Source organism: Pseudorasbora parva, chromosome 25 (genome assembly GCF_024679245.1).
Source record: "Pseudorasbora parva isolate DD20220531a chromosome 25, ASM2467924v1, whole genome shotgun sequence".
Taxonomy (NCBI): domain Eukaryota; kingdom Metazoa; phylum Chordata; class Actinopteri; order Cypriniformes; family Gobionidae; genus Pseudorasbora; species Pseudorasbora parva.
Window position 1 is genome coordinate 13400353 of NC_090196.1, and position 22537 is coordinate 13422889.

The 22537-nt window shown below is 39.2% G+C and overlaps 1 protein-coding gene across 1 annotated transcript in view; it reads right to left on the bottom strand.

Annotated features, from left to right (window-relative positions):
• lamb1a (laminin, beta 1a) overlaps positions 1 to 22537 on the bottom strand; it is a 53197-nt gene that overhangs the window by 26945 nt on the left and 3715 nt on the right. The window contains exons 4-16 of the mRNA XM_067436146.1: positions 18717 to 18790; positions 17914 to 18102; positions 17762 to 17825; positions 17449 to 17651; positions 11427 to 11547; positions 8689 to 8877; positions 7685 to 7861; positions 7485 to 7597; positions 6774 to 6853; positions 4767 to 4902; positions 4526 to 4684; positions 4213 to 4340; positions 67 to 187 (exon numbers count right to left, since the gene is read on the bottom strand). Coding sequence (XP_067292247.1) covers positions 67 to 187; positions 4213 to 4340; positions 4526 to 4684; positions 4767 to 4902; positions 6774 to 6853; positions 7485 to 7597; positions 7685 to 7861; positions 8689 to 8877; positions 11427 to 11547; positions 17449 to 17651; positions 17762 to 17825; positions 17914 to 18102; positions 18717 to 18790 — 1754 coding nt within the window. The remainder of the gene's footprint in view (positions 1 to 66; positions 188 to 4212; positions 4341 to 4525; positions 4685 to 4766; positions 4903 to 6773; positions 6854 to 7484; positions 7598 to 7684; positions 7862 to 8688; positions 8878 to 11426; positions 11548 to 17448; positions 17652 to 17761; positions 17826 to 17913; positions 18103 to 18716; positions 18791 to 22537) is intronic.

Below are 22537 nucleotides of genomic sequence, written 5' to 3' on the forward strand. Positions count from 1 at the left end.
AAATCGGCCGATCAGCATTTGAGGATTACAATGCAATCTGTTTTGAGGGCAAAAGAGGGAGCCTACCGAGTCGATGAGGGTGTATGGCGACTGCATATCGCTGAGAGCCGAGTATAGAGACAGACTCAGGCGCACTGTGTAGTTCAAGCCCTCTTCAAAACACACAGGCCTGGGCAGCACCACATACCTGATGGGTAAAACCAAGAGAATTCATTTTTTCAACAGTCAAAGACACTAGCTTCCAAAACCTAGTGCACTGCCTTCTAAACACAGTTAACGTTGCTCAGCATATTGTCACGGTCAAAAGCAAGTAATTTCAATGGGAATCTGAAGATTTACCTATGCAGATGTTGGTCACTTGAATTTGCTGTATTGACCAACAGAATGCTGATTGGTTTGAAAGGGAATTATGTGCGAGCATTCACGTGCTGGTCATATAATTAGAATATCATCAAAAAGTTGATTTATTTCACTAATTCCATTCAAAAAGTGAAACTTGTATATTATATTCATTCATTACACACAGACTCATATATATCAAATGTTTATTTCTTTTAAATTTCTTTGAAAATCCTAAATTCAGTATCTGAATATGAAATATGAAAAGTATGAGCATGTACAGCGCTCAATACTTAGTTGGAGCTCCTTTTGCCTGAACAATGCGGCGTGGCATGGAGTCGATCAGTCTGTGGCACTGCTCAGGTGTTATGAGAGCCCAGGTTGCTCTGATATGGCCTTCAGCTCTTCTGCATTGTTGGGTCTGCCAAAACACAGTGGACCAACACCAGCGGATGACCTGGCACCCCAAACCATCACTGACTGTGGAAACTTTATACTGGACCTCAAGCAACGTGGATTGTGTGCCTCTCCGCTCTTCCTCCAGACTCAGGGATCCTGACTTCCAAATGAAATGCTAAATTTGCTTTCATCAGAGAACATAACTTTGGACAACTCAGCAGTCCTTGTGGTCTTTAGCCCAGATGAGACGCTTCTGATGCTGTCTGTTTGTCAAGAGTGGCTTGACACAAGGAATGCGACAGCTGAAACCCATGTCTTGTATACGTCTGTGCGTAGTGGTTCTTGAAGCACCGATTCCAGCTGCAGTTCACTCTGTGTGAATCTCTCCCACATTTTTGAATAGGTTGTTTCACAATCCTCTCCAGGGGGAAGTTGTCCCTATTGCTTGTACACTTTTTTTCTACCACATCTTTTCCTTCCCCTCTCTATTAATGTGATTGGACACGGAGCTCTGTGAACAGCCAGCCTCTTTTGTAATGACCTTTTGTGTCTTGTCCTTCTTGTGCAAGGTGTCAATGGTCGTCTTTTGGACAACTGTCAAGTCAGCAGTCTTCCCCATGATTGTGTAGCCGACAGAACTAAATTGAGAGACCATTTAAAGGCCTTTGCAGGTGTTTTGAGTTAATTACCTGATTAGAGTGTGGCACCAGGTGTCTTCAATATTGAACCTTTTCACAATATTACTGAATTTGGGATTTTCAGTTATAACGTATAATCATCAAAATTAAAAGAAATAAACATTTGACATATATCAGTCTGTATGCAATGAATTAATATAATATACGTTTCACTTTTTGAATGGAATTAGTGAAATAAACTTTTTGATGAAATTCTAATTATATGGCCAGCACCTATAAGCTGCATCTCCACACTTCAATAGATTTTTTAGACTAAATTTCACCAATCATGTCAATGCATCCTAATTGAAGTGACACCTCATAATGACTGAACTAACAGTTACACAAATAAACTCAGCTCACAATTGATTTCAAAGGAGTTTTACATTAGCATGTTGTTAAGCTAATAGCTTGATGCTCAAGCTTTTAATTAGATGCAACAATTTTTTTTAATTATTATTAGGTTTTGAATTAAATAAATATAGGCCTATCTATAATCATCACTTCTATGCATTTGTGGCATCTCATGTATTCTGTAAAGAATACATGAGATGCTGCCTTCAGATTTGGTCAAAATGCATAATGTTGTTTATTATTTATTATTGTTTATCATTACATTGTCAACAGCCTTTCAGTGTTATTTTAGTATTATGTATATACTATTATAGGTTTCAATGTGCATTTTTAATTAGATTTTATTTTATATGTTCAGTTTTTATTTTCATTTAAGTATATTTAGTTATTTTATGTTAAGTCAATATTGCTATTTAGGTTGAATGTATTTTGATTTCAGTTTTAGTTTAGGTTTAGTTATTTAGTTAGTCATTTAGGTTTAGTTAGTAATTTTAGTGTTTCAACTACCATGGTCTGTCTGAATATTCGATTCTGATTGGCTGGAAGGTGTGCAATACTGTTTATTACACGGTTCTGTGAAATACTTGATTCTGATTGGTCAATCGCGCATTCCAGCGGTACGTTATTTCCAGATAACACCCGCTCATACGGGTACTACGAGTTATCTTGACTGGTACTACTTCTATGCTTAACGCTGGCGCCATCTTGTGGCTTAAGCAGCCGTGGGTTACAATGGAAGACTTCAAGGCAGGTTTCCTTTATAACGTTTTTAATATAGATCTTTTTCTTACACAAACGCATCGATTCGAATCAGAAGGCTCTATTAACCCATCAGAGTCGTGTGGAGCACGTTATTTGACGGACAGCTGCATTTTTTTTTGGACTTCAAACTACAACAACTGCTTGGATTAACTCCGATTGTATTTGTCTGAAAGAAGAATGTCATATACCTACGATAACTTGAGGGTGAGTAAATCATAGGCTTGGTTTCATTTTTGGGTGAACTAACCCTTTCAGCATTCATTTTCAACATTTAGCAAGGGAATATGGCAAATCTTCAGCAATAGATAAAGGCTTAAAGCAGGTTGGAACTGTTTTCCTTCGCGGAAGCTTTGCGTAAGAGCTAATAAAATATTTAATCTCGAGACAATATTTTGTGTCTAATAATTATTTATTTGAGACTAGTAGCCGTGTAATAAGCGGGATAATGTACACCCAGCCGGTTTTTAATCGCAGAACAAACCCCTTCAGAGTGATGCAAGACCCTCTGTCGGGGTTTATTCTACGATAACAACTGGCTGGGTGTACATTATCCCTTAATTAAAGTAGGTAGTTCCAAGTCAGTTTAATCACGTTCTATATAAATGCGCGGATTTTATTGAAGCACACACATCAATTGCACACAGAGAGTGGAGATCATGCTACACACACACACAGAAACATTCAGGAGAACAAAAACGTATCAACATTGCCATGCAATTTTTTTTGTCATAAAATAGCTTTGCTACTGAATTGTTATATTTCTTAGCAACAAAGGGGGTTACATCATTATTTTAAAGTAATTAAACTCACAGCTTCGTTGTTAAATGGAGAGAGAGACAGTGAACAGACAGGTTTCAATCTCTCTTTTGATGATTCAATAAATGCTATAATTGATTTATTAAAATAATTGTAATCTTACACACCACTTTATCTCTGTGTCTGATTCAAAGCAGTCAGAATGCTGGATCTAGGAACCGTGACTGATAAAAATAACCATCAATTTTACCCTCCCGGTTTAAATATTGCACTGCAAACATCAGTAACAGCTTTAAGTGGTCAATGCTGTCAAATAACCGTGGTAGAAGTGGGATAATCCACGGCTAATGGTGCATTAAATTATTTTAATGCACTTCATGTCAGGTGGTTCTTTGCCTCCTTGACGTGGATTATCTAGCCGCGGATTATCCCTTACTTAAAATATTTCCCAGGTAAAAAAGAACACTAGTTAGGCAGCAAACCGCTGTGCTGTCATTATTGTTGTAGGGATGAAAGAGAAAGTGCATCAGGTGGCCTTTCTTTCTTCGCTCAAGCTGCATCTGAAATTGAATACTTCCCTACTATATTGAATGCGAAAAACAGTATGCCAGTCCGAAAACTTTAAAAAAAGTTAGGCGAAAAGACCCTGAATGACCTACTACTTCTGGCGAGATTCTGTAGTACGCATACAATGGACACTTTACTATCCCAGGAGGCCTCGGGAGAGGATTTATGAATGGAAGTGAAGCGACGCAACTGACGTGGGTAGGTCACATGACAGTAACAACATGGTGGATGTAGTAAGTCCAGATTACATTCATGCTCTCCACATTCCTACTATAAAGAGCGTACTTCCGCAAAGTAAATTCAAATTCACATGCAGTACCTACTCAGACAGTAAGTGATTTGGGACGCAGCAACATACCTGGATCCAGGATGCAGTGACACCATCTGGTTGTCATCATCGGGCATTGTGTTGGCACAGCGGCTGTCAGTGGTAATGACGCTAGGCCTGATGACGGTCATCAACACTTCTTCCCACTGCTCTGGCAGCTACAAACCATGAAAGAGCAAAAAGATGATGTAATGATGTGATGTCTGCTTACCCTTAAACTCAAGAGAGGACTGATGAAACATGTCCCAGCTGACTTCAGTTAGACATTACTAATCTTCAAAAGCCAATATGAGTAATATGTAACACAATGTAATTAATACAGTGCGATTGTAGGGTAAGTCACCTGAGGTTCATATCGGATGATGATGTCATACTCCATAGAGGAGGGTATGTTGTCAATGCTGAATTCAAGATAGGCACCTTCAGGAACATTCACAAAACCAATGCCAGTCCAAGTAGGGGATCTGTCCTGAGGGTGTGTTCTCGGGACAACGGTCACACCCTGCAGTGGGACGGAGAGATATTTGGGTCAACCATTGGGTCAAACGAGGACTTCAATAAATGGGAATAATGAAGACACCTACGGGTCCGAACTTGGCGTCCTCTGCTTCATAAGTGTAGTGGTCCAGGGCGATGAAGTAAAAACCAGATTCCACCTGGTCGCAGCGCCTGCCAAACATGTGCTCGCGACACTGACACTGGCCCGTTTCAGGAGAACAACTGGAAAAACAAACGGCAAAAGGTTTAGATGGTTCGTCTGAAAGGACTTCAGAAAAATAACGCTGACACACAAATAGTCAGGATACAAAACCTGTGAGAAACGGCACCCGACTGATTGTTGGACTGTAGTTAAAGCCTGCCTTTGTAACTCATGTAAATGAAGTTCTTATTGGACGATATTGCCAGGTCAGGGCTTAATCTGGGACTAAAAAAAACACTTTGTCATTGCTATTTCAGGTCTCCTGCCAGTAGTTTCTCAGCAGCCTGATACAATGTATTAAAATGACATTGCAGTGGGAGTAGAAAGTAAGTTTTTACCAGTTTTCAAGGTACATTTAAGATTTTCCAATGCCTTTTAAAGACCATTATGAATGCAATATAAGACCCATTACGTCCTTTCACATCCAAAAAACTATGAAAAGTCCAAGAATTACGTGTAAAGTAAACTAATCTATTTCACATTCAACTGAAGATGAATGTGTAACCATGAAATTGATAAAAAATGCTAATAAAATACCCTGGCCCACACACCAAATCGCAACACTTTCTCTGCGTCCTAAATAAAATTTTACTGAATTCTTATAAAATATAATAAATTATGTCTGGGCTGTACTGTTTGCACAGTGGTTATTGGCTCCATTTTGTAGTTGTTACAGCATGATCAATAAAAACTTTTCCCAAAAGGCGTTTAGTTTAGATATTTTAAAAGTAATATTTAACTTCATAATCCAATCAATAACCAATCGTATAAAACATGTTTACGGCCTAAAATTCGGATTAGACTTTTTAAGAACCCGTATTATCATTAAAGACTGATCTGATCACTTATAAAAAATAAATAATTATCAGTGCAGTGTTGTTACTGTTAACAAAATGTATTGTTTTCGGTAAGGGAAATAAAGCTGAAATAAAATAAATATGAAATAATATGAAAATATAAATATTAGATTAACACAATTAAAAATGCCTCCTTAACAAGTAACTGAAATAAATCAGCAAAAAAAACACCTTTACTAAATAAGATCAAAATAAAAGCTATTTAAAATACTATACTAATAAATTCTAGACCTATATAAATACTATAATTAATACTAATGTATCATTGTGTTCACATTGGTAAATCACCCCTTGCTGCAGCCTGTAGCACGATGACGTAGCTGGATCAGATCCAATACGTGCTGGATGGTGGATCATTATGGCAATGTCATAGCCTACCGATCTCTGGGTTAATTTATAATGCGTATGCACTAGTCTTAATGTATGATCAATATTGTATATAGATGATGTTCTAAACTGTGTAGTTGTAGTACTAATAAATAGTATTAAGTAATTATTGATGAATAAATCATCTTTTCATAAATGTGATGCTTAAATTATCCTCTTTTCGCTGTACATGCATATACTTGCTGTTGAGGGGAAGAAAAAATAAGTCCAGTAATTGTCTCTGTAATTTTAATCCTCAAGGTACAATGCAACACGATCTGTAAAGAACTTTAAAATGCCAGTAGCTTACACATTCAAGGGAAAATGCCAAACGTGTGTCCTGATGGAGTGAGCATGTTATTAATCATTATTTTTGCGCGAGCGGTTTGAGTATTTATCTATCCAGCAAAACTCTCCTGTGCATTCAATGATGTCCCCAAAACTCTACTGCGCATGCGTATATGACGTCATCGAATTGTGAATGAAACCACCGCGCATGCGCGTCCAGTACGTGTTGGATCTGATCCAGTACGTCACCGTGCTACAGGCTGCAGCAAGGACTTCTTGATCAGGGTTAGTCAAATCCCTAATAGTGAAATAAATTACATTTGAATGAGAGATTCAGGCAGAAAGTAAAATTTCATACGGAAAGGAGTAGTTTTACTCACTGGTTGTTGATTGCGCCACCATGATCACAGTCACATGGTCTGCAGCCATCCATGTCGTTACTGAGACCCCAGTGCTGAGGCTATGAGAGAGAGAGAGAGAGAGAGAGAGAGAGAGAGAGAGAGAGAGAGAGAGAGAGAGAGAGAGAGAGAGAGAGAGAGAGAGAGAGAGAGAGAGAGAGAGAGAGAGAGAGAGAGAGAGAGAGAGAGAGAGAGAGAGAGAGAGAGAGAGAGAGAGAGAGAGAGAGAGAGAGAGAGAGAGAGAGAGAGAGAGATTTGAACACCAGTGTTTAAGACAGACCTCACAGGAAGTCAAATGTAAACAGCAGTTCTGAAGGCAATATTTCACATTATTGCACAACAAAATGCTGGAAAGCTGTAAAAAAATTTAAAAATATATATAATAATTTGTGTGTATATATATATATATATATATATATATATATATATATATATATATATATATATATATATATATATATATATATATATATATAAATAGAAATCATATATTTGTAAAATAAATATTTGTATGGACTAACCGTTTTATAAAAGCAATAAGCCCCAAGAAGCCACTCCGTCGTCAAGCCTAACAACACCTCTTATCTGTTCTAAATTCACTGTAAGTCACGGCTTCTTGGTGCTTTAATATGTGTGACATTATTAACCATAAAAGTCAAATATTACATTGACTAAAGAAATCTGAATACCCACCAGACACTGGTCACAATTCCTTCCGGTAACCAGGCGTTTACAGTAGCAGTTTCCGGAGTCTGTATCGCATGGGCTTCCGCCTGGAACTGTCCCCAAAGCATTGCACGTGCATGCTGGGTGACAACAACACAAGAATAGCTTTCTTTAGACTTATGAAGACCTTATTTTCAAAAACACTTTATTGTGAGGCATCAACTTACGCTGGCATCCCAGAGGGTCATCGCTGAGTCCGTAATGGCCCTGTTTGCACTGGTCACAGCGTTCACCCTCCACATTAGGCTTACAGCGGCACTGACCCGCGATCAGCCCGAGAGACACGTCTGTCAGCGGATCGCAAACTCCACCGTTGAGAGAGCCGACCGGATCACAGTTACAGGCTGGAAAAGACAAATCCGGACAGCATACTTAAACACAATGGGAGGAACTGTGGACAGATGGGAAAACTAACAAACGAAGCCATAGTTCTTACAGTATATCAATGCAGCACAAGAAAATTAAAGCTATCATCACATTATATATAATAATAAAGTCTTTTTCCTAAAACGGTCTAGTACGAAGTTCATCATTTAGCATTTCTATTTAAAATAAATGCTGTTATTTTCACTTTCAGTTCTTTAGAGAATCCTGAACAAATGTATTATGTTTACACAACAAAATATGTAGTGTAATAAGTGACAATGAATTCAAGATATGGAATATATCTTGAATGGATAATAAGAACCATTAACAATAATTGAGCACCAATAATAATTTATATATATTATATATTAGAATATAGATCCAAATTAAAACATGTAAAAATATTTATCGTTGTTATTTTATGTTAATAATTTTAATAATGTTAAATTAATATTATTGCAAACTGTTACCAAAGTTTGATGTAAAATTCAGACCGCATTTCTGCTTTTTGGTTAAAGGGTTCAAACTAAAAACCTCAGGTCACCACAACAAAAGAGGAATGTGAAACCTTAGACACGCGTGCTTTGAAAAAGGGCGGAGCTTAGCCCTGTGGTGTCGAACTACTTCAAAGCCCAGGTGTTTCTGCTCCCCGAATCTGCACCAGCAGAGATAAACAAAGGAACAGCTGGACCAGACTCACATCACAAACTAGACCAGACAGGTAGAGGAGAAGCAGCCGCCTGAATGGGGGAAAAAAAAGAGCTTCGAGGAAATGACAGGAGAGGAAATGAGAGGGGACACGTACACTCGCAGATGTTGGGGTCGCGGATGTCTTTCTCCGGATGTTGGAAGAAGAACGGCTTGCACTGCTCGCACTTGTGACCCATTGTGTTGTGCTCGCAGCCGTCGCACACGCCGCCGCTCACGTTACCCGAGGCCTGAAACACGGCCATGTCGAAATGACAGGAATCAGAGTGATGATTGCAGTTACACTCTGTAAAAGAACCAAGGAAATGTTAATGAGATAATGGTAGACAATGCAGTAACAATTGTACAACAAACAATGTTGTTTAAAAGCTATAAGGCAGGAAATTGTGTACAATAAAGAACTACACCAACGTTGTTTAATAGCTATAATACAGTAAATATTTGTACAACAACAAGTGGTTTTTGACTGTGCGCGAAAAAATGCGTAGTGGAAACACATTTGCAAAATAAATTCTGACGTAGCGAACATTAAATCCACATGACTAATCGTCTGTATCCCCTGATGGAGACATTCTAAAACTTAGGCTTATGTACTAAGAAAGTTAAAATAAAAGACCAAACTCAGGAAACACAATATGTACAGAAAAGCAGTTGAGCCCAGAATATGATAAAAGAACGCAAGTGTGTGTTCAGGGTGCGAGAGCTTCTTGGAAAAGTCTTTATGACAATCTAAGTGTGAGTACAGATTTGTTTTTTGCAAATCACTAAACTTGCCTGTATTTTATTAATAATGTGTAACGTATTTTGTCTTTTTTATTACTGTTGCTCCATTAAGCCTCATTATTTAAGCATTTTCTTGGTTTTCTATGGTAGGGTACTTTTATTTTCTTTACATAGTATGCTTTATTAGTTTGGTGTTTACAGAGTTTGGTCTTTTAAAACCACTTTCTTAAGCCAATTTAAGCGTTTTTCACATTAAGTTAAGCTGAGGGATTTTTATTTACTGTTGGCAACTTCATGGAAATGCACCTAGTTTGTTTTTTCTTTTTTGTGAACTTTGATAAGATTTGTTTCAAACTTGGATGTAAACCCAGCTAGTGTTGTTTAAAAGACTATAATGCAGTGAAATTTGCAGTAAAAATTCCAGTAACGTTGTTTAAAAACGTTTGCAGTAATTTTTGACTATGTGGATACATATGTTACTAACATGTTTTGTGGGATTACTGTAATATATCAAAATTAAAATATTGATAATCCAGCAAACGTCATGAGAAATTATAAGTAACAATGGTACTATAGGTATACATTGTTAAGAAACTGTCATGATGATTAAGAATTACTATAACAATGTTTAGAAACTATAATGCAGTAATATAGAATGAAATTAACAAAAAATATTAAGAAAAAAATAAGAAAAGTTTAAATTCAACAAGGACCATATAATGGGACGTACACACCAGATGCAAATTAAGTGAATAAATCGTGCTATTCGCGCGAAGTTGGACGCTTAAACATATTAAATCCATTCGCTTCATTTGCGTGTGACAAGCGGCAACCTCCCCCATTTTTCTTAAAGCCAATAAAGAAGAACTTAACCTGCAATTCCTCGACTGGGCCACTAGGGACAGGCTCCAGAAGTGAGCAGAATCTCATTGAGCCACGTGTTAAAATGCCCAACTTTACAGCAGAAAACAAATGTGTGTACAGCCTGGTACAAATTGTAGTTTTGGTTTATATGGCTAATTTTGCCCTTCAGGACAACTGTGTGTGTGTGTGTGTGTGTGTGTGTGTGGGGGGGGGGGGGGGGGGGGGGAAATATACATTCTTAGTGTAATGAAAATATGCTATTACTTTTTACTAGGGCCGGGACTTTAACGCGTTAATTAAGATTAATTAATTACGTGACTTTAACGCGTTAATTAATTACGCAAAAAAAAAAAAAAAAAAAATTAACCACACTTATTTTTGCACCGCGGAACGTTTTTCAATGAATGAGTTTCGACGGACCGATTATACTGGAACACCAACTAGCGCTCGCTCCGGAGTCACGACAACAACAAACAATGGGTGCGTCTCAATCAGCTCCCTAGTTCAGTAGTCAGGGCACTGATCAGGGAGTCAGCCCATTGACTTATGACCTGATCAGTGCCCTGACTAGTGAACTATGGAGCTGATTGAGACGCAGGGCATGAGTGAACATGAACGAAGAAGCTGATGAGACTGCTTTGCTTGGCCCCGTGGATGGGAAATTTTGTTTTAAAAAACGAAAGAATGGAAGCGTTGTCAAGAGCATGGTTGTGTGCAAGCTATACAACAAGGAATTTGCGTATCACCGCAGCACATCGAGCCTCAAATATCACAAATATGCTTTTGCTACACTTAATGGCAAACATTGCGCTGGTCTGCTGGACTGAAATAAATAAACAATATTTTGTTGATTAAGCTTATGTATTCAGTCATTATTCAATAGTATACTAAAATACATGTGAACAATTACTTCTCATTGTTCTCAGGTCAAATATTTATATGCAATTAAAATGCGATTAATTTCGATTAATTAATTACAAAGCCTCTAATTAATTAGATTAATTTTTTAATCGAGTCCCGGTCCTACTTTTTACTTGATGTATATATACCACATGGCCACATATATATCTTTTTTTTTCCATGAATAATTAATACATATTTAGTTGTTGGGTTTGCACCACATAACATTTTATTACCTGAATAAACCTTGTTGTGTCATAAAAAGTTATTTTTAGACGAATTAATACATCCTGAAAAAAATGTGCTTGATTTCAATGATCCATGATTTAATGTAGCATAACATCATACTTTTACAGGCGTTGGTGTTGCGTCCCTCGGCGGGCCTCCAAGGCAGGTCATGGTAAAAGTCCTGACAGCGCTCACAGTTCAGACCCATGGTGTTATGATTACACTTACAATGGCCATGGACCTATGACAAAAGCAGACATAATAAGGATGATAACCAATAACAAAACACTCAAAATAATTCTAATCAAATTGATACTATGAAATTTGGAGAGTCAACTTCTTACTCAGACCCTGACATTTTTTTTTAATAAAAAGCTACAAAAGCATACAACAGAAACTTAGATAAAAGATGCAGTTGATTAAAACATACAAATCCGGCCCTAAACCAGATGGCAACAGGAAATGTTTATACTGGATGCATCTGGTCTACATTAAAAACCTCCAGGTCTGGCAGATCTAGACAGTCTATGTGAGATTGCAGAGAACTTCCTTGTGCTGGAGAAAATCTAGTGTTACTTCAGTGCACATAAAAATGTAGTGAGATCTGTATGTATTTTCAGTTTATTTCTTTTGTAAGTTCTGCAACAGACACAGACGCATCTCAGGTCAGACGGAGGAGGTAAACAGAGCAGATGGCAGACTAAACAGGAAACTCATTCCTTTGGTGCATTTCATTTTTGGGTCTAAAAATCATTTCTTAACCCACGGAAAAATACTACAACTTCAAACAAATTTAACAGAACCAAAAGATTTGTAAACACTCAAACAAGACCTTCTGCGTGCATTTTCTCTGCCACATGATTATTTGCACTGTAAACTATTCAATAATGAAACCATAAGGAGTTTCCACATACTTTCATACTAATGTGAAACAGATCCAGACTGAATTAGCAGCAGACTGTGATGGAAGTTCAAACGATTTCTTTCCGTGACAAATGTGTGCGAGATGTTTTCTTCAAACCAGAGGTTAAGAAAGCCACAAAAAGGTCTGTTGCTTTAAACGAGGCATAAATCAAAAACGTGTTTGTTTGTTAGTCAGTTCCCCAGTCATGCCCGTCTCTTTGCGATCACACGAAGTATCACACAAAGTATCTCTTTGCGATCACACCCTGTCTTCAACTATCTCCTTGAGTCTGCCCAATTTCATGTTCAGTGTCATTGATGCAATATCTAACCATCTCATCATCTGCCTTTTCCTTTGCCTTCAATCAATCCCAACATCAGGGTCTTTTCTAACGAGTCCTCTCTTTTCATTAGGTGGGAGAAGCATTTGAGCTTTAGCTTCAGTATCTGTCTTTCCAATGAACAACCAGGATTGATTTCCTTGCAGTCCAAGGGACTCTCAAGAGTCTTTCCAACACCACAGTCCAAAAGCATCCATTCTTCAGCGCTCAGCCTTCCTTATGATCCAGCTCTCACAGCCATTCGTTAAAACTGGGAAAACCATATCTTTGAATAAACCTTTGTCTGCAAGCTGATGTCTCTGCTTTTTAAAATGCTATCTAGCTTTTCTTCCCAGAAGCATTTTCTAATTTCATGTCTACAGTCACCATCTGCAGGGATTTTGGTGCCCAAGAAAACAAAATCTGTCACTACTTCCATTTCTTCCTCTTCAAATTGCCAGGAAGTGATTGGACCGGATGCCATGATCTTAGTTTTTTTTTTAATGTTGAGTTTCAAGCCAACTTTTACACTCTGTTCTTTCACCCTCATCAAGAAGCTCTTTAGGTCATCTTTGCTTTTTGCCATTAGAGTATGCCATATCTGAGGTTGTTGATATTTCTACCAGCAATTTTAATCCTGTCTTGCATTTCATCCAGCCCGGCATTTTGCCTTGAAGTACTCTGCGTACACTCACCTAAAGGATTATTAGGAACATCATACTAATATTGCGTTTGACCCCCTTTCGCCTTCAGAACTGCCTTAATTCTACGTGGGATTGATTCAACAAGGTGCTAAAAGCATTCTTTAGAAATGTTGGCCCATATTGATAGGATAGCATCTTGCAGTTGATGGAGATTTGTGGGATGCACATCCAGGGCACGAAGCTCCCATTCCACCACATCCCAAAGATGCTCTATTGGGTTGAGATCTGGTGACTGTGGCCATTTTAGTACAGTGAACTCATTGGCCCTCATTTATCAAAAGTGCGTACACCAAATTTCCAGCGTACACCTTGCGTACACCCAAACCCACGGTGACTTTGAGATTTATCAATATGGACGCTGGCATACGGCACTCTTAAATCCTACGCCAGCTCAGGAGGTGGTGTACGCACGTTTGAGTTAGTGGGAAAATGCGCAGAAAAACAATTCCTAACACCACAAAACGCACTGGCAAGATATGCTATATTATGACCCACTGTTAAAAACCACAACAACAACATTCAGTGTTTATTTTTGTGCAACATGAACGTCAATGTTTAATTTTTGTGACTTTACCAAAGCGTTTGATTTGTAGGCATATGTATTCCTCCAGTCACGAGCCTGTGCGTTTTATCTGACGTTTCAGGCCCGCCTGGCCCGGCAGCTGCGCACGGACTGGGACTAAAATAATTCAGACTGACAAAATAATAAAAATGACCTTCTTCTTTTAAATAATAATAAAACCAATAAAAATGACATTCTTCTTCTAAATAACAAGCGTCATTAAGAATAATAATCATAATAATAAGAATAAGAATCTTACAAATTGTCATGTAATTATTAATCTGTGAATGAATCTTACTCCACATCATCACCACTATTGTACACCCCAATACATGTGCCGTGATACGAAATTAAATGCTAATTGTTTCAAAACGTGCTGTAAAATAATGCATTGTGATGGTAATTTATCATCCAAACAGCTTTAAACTGCTGGAGTGCGCTTCTCAACCCCCACATTATTAAGAGTTCTCGTAATTTGGGTCCATATTTTGTTTTTGTTGGTGCCTTTAATTCCACTCTTTAAACTCCCAAATAAAACAATTTCGGGTTTTTTTTTCCACTCCCCTGGTGATGGTCTCGATGGGCGCGTCTCAATCATCTCAATAGTTCAGTAGTCAGGGCACTGATCAGGGAGTCAGCCCATTGACTTATGTCCTAATCAGTGCCCTGACTAGTGGACTAGTGAGATGATTGAGACGCTCCCGATCTCCACGTCGGAGAAGTGTCGCTTCTTTGCCGTCTTCTGTTTGTCCATGGCGTAAAATGAGGGCGTGGGGGAGGCGGAGACTTGAATATATAGGGGCGTGTTATTCTAATGACGATCGTTTTCAGCCGCGACATTTATCAAGGGCCAGTATTGCGTACACCTGGATTGCAGAGGTGCGCACAGTTTCATAAATCAGGCGGTGAGAGGAGTGTAAGCATAATCTTACTCCAACATATACACCAGTTTCTACGCAAGATTGATAAATGAGGGCCATTGTCATGTTCAAGAAACCATTTTGAAATTATTCAAACTTTGTGACATGGTGCATTAAACTGCTGGAAGTAGCCATCAGAGGATTGGTACATGGTGTTCATAATGGGTTGAACATGGTCAGAAACAATGCTTTGGTATTTAAAAGATGCCCAATTGGCAGCCTAAAGTGTGCCAAGAAAACATCCCCCACACCATTACACCACCAGCAGCAGCCTGCACAGTGATAACAAGCCATGATGGATCCATGTTCTCATTCTGTGTATGCCAAATTCTGATTCTACCATCTGAATGTCTCAACAGAAATCGAGACTAGGGCTGTAACGATACACCAAACCCACGATTCGGTTCGTATCGCGATTTTTGACCCACGGTACGATACAAACCTCGATATGGGGGGGACAAAACAGTTTCATTCTGTACAGTATTCTGTAGCCTATTTTGCCGTCAATACCAAATATCTGTATGGTCAATAGGCTACTGCCGACGTTTTCTTTGCGGTACCAATAGGCAATATATATTTAACATGAAGTATAGGGCCTCCTGTACATCAATACCAACAGAAGCGCCGCGTCAGACACGCTTCTGGTGTGCAAAGAAAGAAAACGCCACGCAGCCGCCCTGCGGATGACACGCAACAGAAACGCCACGCTCACACCACGTTGCCAGCCGGTTGGGGAAGCTTCTTGAAACACTTACGGCAAATTGTGTGGGTCTTGTCAACTACACGATTGCCATCCTTGTTCTCCACCGGGTAGCTGAAATGTTGCCATACTGCTGACTTAAAAGTTGGACCTGGACAGGAAGGATAATTCTGGCAGTTGGAAGGGGTGTGTCGCGATTCTGCCTTCTCACATCGCGATACAGGTTTGTGGACCTGCGTATTGCGATTTCGATTTCATATCGCATATCGTTACAGCCCTAATCGAGACTCATCAGACCAGACAAAAATTTTCCAGTCTTCAACTGTCCCATTTTGGTGAGATTTTGGTGCAAATTGTAGCCTCTTTTTCTTTGTAAACCCTAGAAATGGTTGTAAGTGAAAATCCTGAGCAGATAACTGAGCAGATTGTGAAATACTAAGACAGGCCCATCTGGCACCAACAAACAGCAACAACAATCAAAATTGCTTAAATCACCTTTCTTTCCCATTCTGACATTCAGTCTGGAGTTCAGGAGATTGTCTTGACCAGGACCACACCCCTAAATGCATTGAAGCAACTGCCATGTAATTGGTTGATTAGTTAACTGCATTAATGAGAAATTGAACAGGTGTTCTTAATAATCCTTTAGGTGAGTGTATATGTAAAATAAGTAGGGGGATAATATACAGCCTTGTCGTACTCCTTTACTAATTTTAAGGCAATTAGTTGTTCCATGTCCGGTTTCTTTTTGACCCACATTTTTCAGGAGACAGATTAGGTGGCCTGGTACTCCCATTTCTTTAAGAACTTGCCATAATTTGTTGTGATCCACACACAATCAAATGCTTAAGCATGATGAATGAAGCCGAAATAGGGTCCAGTGTTTATAGACTTTCTTGGTTTCTGCAAAAACTTATTTTTCTTATGGCTGTTCCCTTCAGGGGTCGCCAGAGCGAATCATCTGCTTCCATCTAGTTCTAAAAGTCTAGTCTGCTTTCTGCAGAAACTACTTCCTATTAAATTTGCAGTGTTTATCATCTATTCATTCTGGTAAAATACAGCATTACATTTTCATAATTTCTTGCAATTTGCAATTGCTTTATACATTTTTTGGGGTGATTGGAGGGGAAAATTGGCCATCTGACCAATCAGAGCAGAGTAGACCAATCACAACAGACTGGGCCATCTGACCAATTAGAGCAAAGTAGACCAAATCAAATCAGACTGGGCCATCTGACCAATCACAACAGACTGGGCCATCTGACCAATCAGAGTAGAGTAGACCAATCACAACAGACTGGGCCATCTGACCAATCGGAGCAAAGTAGACCAAATCAAAATAGACTGGGCCATCTGACCAATCAGAGCAGAGTAGACCAATCACAACAGACTTGGAGACCTGACCAATCAGAGTAGACCAATCACAACAGACTGTTCCATCTGACCGACCAGAGCAAAGTAGACCAATCAAAACAGACTATTCCATCTGACCAATCAGAGTAGACCAATCAAGACAGATTGTTCCTTCTGACCAATCAGAGCAAAGTAGACCAAATCAAATCAGACTGGGCCATCTGACCAATCAGAGCAGAGTAGACCAATCAGAACAGAGTTTGGAGACCTGACCAATCAGAGCAAAGTAGACCAAATCAAATCAGACTGGGCCATCTGACCAATCAGAGCAGAGTAGACCAATCAGGACAGAGTTTGGAGACCTGACCAATCACAACAGACTGCTCCTTCTGACCAATCAGAGCACAGTAGTCCGACCGACTAGGCCATCTGACCAATTGGAGCAGAGTAGACAAGAGAGAGTTTTAGAGAGACTAATTCCTTTATCAAAATGTTTCAGACACTGAGAAAAAAATTATGCTGCAATGTATATTATGAGAAATTAAAGTGTTTGACCTTTGATTCATGTAAACCTATCGCAGGGAACCTCTAAAACAAAACTAGGAGCCTTTAGAATAGCATAATAGGAGCATTTTTAATTACAATAACAAATGGCTTTTGCATTGCTTGATAAAACTCACCATGCCCTCCACATCCTCTTCAGTTCCATCGACGGGGGCACATTCAGATGCATGTCCATAGCAAAAACAGTTTCCTCTGACCACCATGTCATAGATTGAGTAGTAGTACTTCTCCTTGATCTCTATACGGGAGTCCAGAAGATTGTCCCCGAGAGTGTGCAGCCTAGTGAACTTCACCCTCAAATTAGTGATCTTCAACATGTCTATTGAAAGGAAATTATAGAAAGCAAGAAGTTAGTAATACAACCATTTGGTTGGTCTGTTAGGCCACTTAACAACAAGGATGTATAATCTTAAAGAAAAGGTCACTTACTTTGGATTCTGGGGCTATAGGGGTCATCAATCCTGAAGACTGGATCCAAAACCCTAAAGATGACCTTCAGAACCAAAAGAACAAGAGTCAATGAAAAATCCAGTATTTAAGGAAGCATTCACCAGAAGTGCAGTGCATTTCCAGATGCTCACCTCACCCTCAGTTGAGGGTTCAATGTCAGAGTAGCGAGAATCGCAGATAACATCATCCACTTTGGCCATGGGTCCATGAGAGATGAAGGGGAAGGAGGACTCGCAGTCATAAGCAAAGTAACGGTACACTTGCCAAGTCTTGCCAAAGTCCGAAGAACGCTCGATCACCATGGCAGCCGGTCGAAACGTCTATATACATATAAAGAGAGAGAGCACAATAAGAATTTTGCAAGCTTGGGATCAATACTTCCAATATTGATGATAATCCTGTATCATCTGGATTGAGCCTTACATAATATCTATACTAATTTTTGGGTTAAACTCTTACCCTAACCCTATAATAAGTATGTGTAGTTAGTTGATTAATTGTAATTATGCATAATTTATTAGCTATTACTATATCATCAAAAAAACAGTGATATGTCTTGTTCCTGTGTCATTTCACAACAATCTTTACTCTGAGCATCACATGAGCACTATTGTTCTCATGACGCCAGTCGTTGAATCTGTGCTCTCTGATATCTTTTAACTGTATTGCTGAAGTGAGGTCATGCTGAAATGTAATCTTTAGCTGAAGCATTCCATCAGTCTCAGTCGGCTGCACAGCTGGGTTTATCCCAGACCTCCCACGGCTCCCACACACGGAGCAACACTTCCCCTCCTGCCAGCAAAATCCACATCAACCCCCCTTCCCTTCCCACATTCTCTATTAACAACCTCAAATCTCACCTCAGCCCTGGGCTGTGGCGACACCTTCCCCCTAAACACACATCCCCAACTGACTGTGTCCCCCAAGCACTTACTTTAAAGGTCATGATGAGGTGGGTGAAGTGGAACTCTGCCTCAAGGTTCAACTGAATTGTGACGTTCTCCACGCCTGAGAGAGAGAAATACATCAGGAAAGATAGTCCAGACAAACGGTTGTATTTCTCCACATTTATTAATGCACTTTAATTTGCCAGATACACTCTAAAAATAAAGGTTATTTATTGGTCTCTATGGTTCTTTCCCGTTTCTTTTTTGAGTAGTTTCAGGTCTGAGATTGGCTCTGTCCCTACTGGTGTCCCCCAGAGTTCGATTTTAGGCAACCTCACTTTTTAACATTTAAACATTTCCTCTTGGATTGTAGTTAACATTAGCCTGGTCCTGCCAAACTCTCATACATTTAATTTGTAAAGAGTCTGGCCACACTCTCTATTGACAAGCATTAACTTACTTGAAGGCGGGTTGAATTTTAAAATATTGGATCTTCTCAGAGCCACTCTGAATTTGCCATAAGCAATTGCTAACGTTTGGCCGTGACGTATGTCATGCGCCGCTCACCTTCACCACTAACCGAGTGGGCTGGAAAATCAAACTTTTCCCGAACCCCATGGGGTGGAGGGACACAACATCATGGCCACCAACAAAACTCAGCAAAGGTTGTTATTGCTCTGGCTTTAAAGGGATACTTCACCGCTTTTTCATATTAAACTATGTTATTCCCTTAACGAAGACGAGTTGACACATAACTCTCTCGTCTCAGTGCGTTCACTTAATCTCTCTGACACGCGATGACGATATGATAGCATTTAGCTTAGCCCACTAAGCCCAGTTCATTCACTATGGTATCAAACAGAGATCAAGTTAGAAGCAACCAAACATCTCCACGTTTTCCCTATTTAAATACAGTTACACGAACAGTTGAACGATCAAGTATGAGGGCATAAAATAAAACGTGGCACTTTTCTAGATCAAGTTAGAAGTTAGAAAAAAGTCACACCTGAAACATCCTCCCTCACATCTCCCCCTCCCTCTCTCATTTCTGTCAATAGGGGCGAAAGGGGGGATGTGAGGGAGGATTTTTCAGCCGGGACTTTTTACTGCGCCGAGTCAAAGTACTCTCAGAAGTGCTATTCCACCATACATCATAGCTCTCCTTTTTAATCCGCTTAGATAAGCGCCACGTTTTATTTTATGCCATCATACTTGATTGTTCAACTATTCGTGTAACTGTATTTAAATAGGGAAAAGATGGAGGTGTTTGGTTGCTTCTAACTTGATCTCTGTTTGGTACCATAGTGAATGAACTGGGCTTAGTGGGCTAAGCTAAATGCTATCAGATTGTCACCGTGCGTCAGAGAGATTAAGTGCACGCACTGAGACGAGAGAGGTTTGCATCAACTCGTCATAGTTAAGGGAATAACAAAGTTTAATATGAAAAAGCCAGCGGTGCCAAAACTAACCGAACAGCTTCGCTCGCATCTTTCTCCACCACCATAACTGACCTACAACTCAAACTAGCGCATGACATCCAAGTTCTCAGCCACTCCCTCTGTTCGCTGTTTGGACCGGTTAAAACTTGTACAAATTTAAAAAATGAATTTATATAAAAGAATCAAAAAGCGCCTAATTGTTATTTTTTATGGGGGGGGGGGGTTATAACAGCTTAGACAACATATACTTACATGTTTATCACTTTTAGCAGTGTTTTATGTAACTTTAAAGGGTTTCCTGTAAAATGACACAAACATTTTGAACCTAGACCACTGTTTGTGTGTATGGGAGGCTTTTCATTTTGTGTAGGCCAAATCCAGGCGGAAATGGTACCAGAGTAATTTAGTGTAAATACATTACTATGTGTAAAACAAATGACAAAGTGATGCATATCTCCAGAAAGTAGAGACTTTAAGAGACTTAAGCTTTCAAATGGTACCACATACGACATCATAGCTCCTCTACAGACATTTAAAATTGAAAGTATATACATTCCCAACCCTGTACAGGGTCCATGAAGTTTAAGCAGTAGTTAAGCAGAAGTTCCTTTTTTCATTTTAGGAATATTGCTAGACTACGCACTACACTATCCTTTCCTGAGACTGAAAGGCTCAGCAATAATTTTTTTTTTTTTTGCACATTGGCTACTGCAAAGCATTTCTTGCTGTCCCTAAAGCCACATTTAACAAATTGCAATGTGTGCAAAATTTAGCTGCCCCTTAAGCCTAGTTCAGACTGCATGATTTTCAAACTCGTCGGGTCACTGCTCTTTTCACACTGCATGACTATCTGGGGTATCATTCAGTCACTACTGTGTTCACACTGCACGATGGTTTGACAACAGAGGAGTTCACACTTCATGACTGAACAAGAAGAAGAATCGCCAACAAATCTCTCTCTCCGGTGCACAAACTATGTTTCCCAATTACACGTGCGATGTGACAAGTAAACAACGCGAGATCAGAATGTCTTCAGAACTGGAGTTCTCGCGCAAGACTTGGAATTGTTATTAAAAATGATAAACTGCACAAAGTTTGCTTCAAATTGTGTGCACGCTGATTTGTGGAGAAAAAGAAAAAAGGTTACGTTTTTTTGGCGGAAGAAATTATTGGAGAGACAGAGGGAGCCAGGATTGTGTTCTGCAAAGACAGTTTGAGGTAAATAAACAATTTTGTAATGTGCTGCTGCAGCTGGATGTGCAAATGTTTGGCCTTTGTTTCTGTTTGATAGAATTGTAAATATATCTATTAAAATACTGATGTTCTGCTCTATAACTCCTCCCTGAACCTCCCACTGCCATGTATCTCACTCTTTCATTGGCTGTCGGTCATCGCCGATGTAATTTTCAGTCAGAACACAGTTCACACAGCAGGAGTTTCAATCACCGACAGGTCTAGATATTTAGCATGCCAAAAATCTCAAGGGCGCCGGCGACTCGTCTGCGATTCTCTCTGATCGCGTCTTTGATTATTCACACTGCGTGATTGTCACTCGAGTGCAGGAGCACCGATTTGTCTATGATCTAGGGCATTTGTCAGCGATTTCACAAAACCTGTCGGTGACTCAAAATCGGGGCAAAAATCGGGCAGTGTGAAGTTCCTAGGCTTTAGACTGAAATCAGGACAAATGGGCACATCACTCCAATTTTGAATTATTACTATTATTATTATAATAACATTTAACAAAGATTAATAAAAGCTAAAGCTGAAGCTGAAGTTAAATGATGTTAACTAATGGGACCTATTTGTAAAGCATTACTGATTTTTTTTTATTATTATAGTAATGAAACTGTAAAGGAAGGCTTGAGCAACATAGCTTCAGTACAAATTACACAATTTTACCAGAAACATCTGCAGCTCGTACATTAAGCGGCAATGCACATTTGCTCTAATAATACTCTGCTGCTTTATAGTTACACTGACTTTTTATTGGATAAGAGCTTTGAGGGTCTATAAACATCAAAAATAATAATAAACAAAGTCGTATCTTTAATTAAGTAGGAGTTCCCCCCTGTGTTCCCAGGCCTTTGGTCCAGTTGGCAGCTGTATCTCTCATGGGTAAGCACTTTTCTGTCCTCCTACCACACACTCTCCTAAACCATACATTCACAGGCTTCTCTGGTTGCATTCATGGATCCTTGTTTCCTGTCCTGCTACATTTCACACTACTCCACTATGATAACCAGTAAATCTCTGGATTTCCATTTCCTCTGTCAGTTCATGTAATTGAGCAACATATGGCTATCAGAAACTGTACATCCTAACAGTTTGAAACAGCTGAACCTTCTCCTTTAGGCTAAAGCTGTTTCGCAACTGGCTTCAAAATGGCTTCATTAGTCGTAGAATAATGAAACATTCCTATGTTAAAT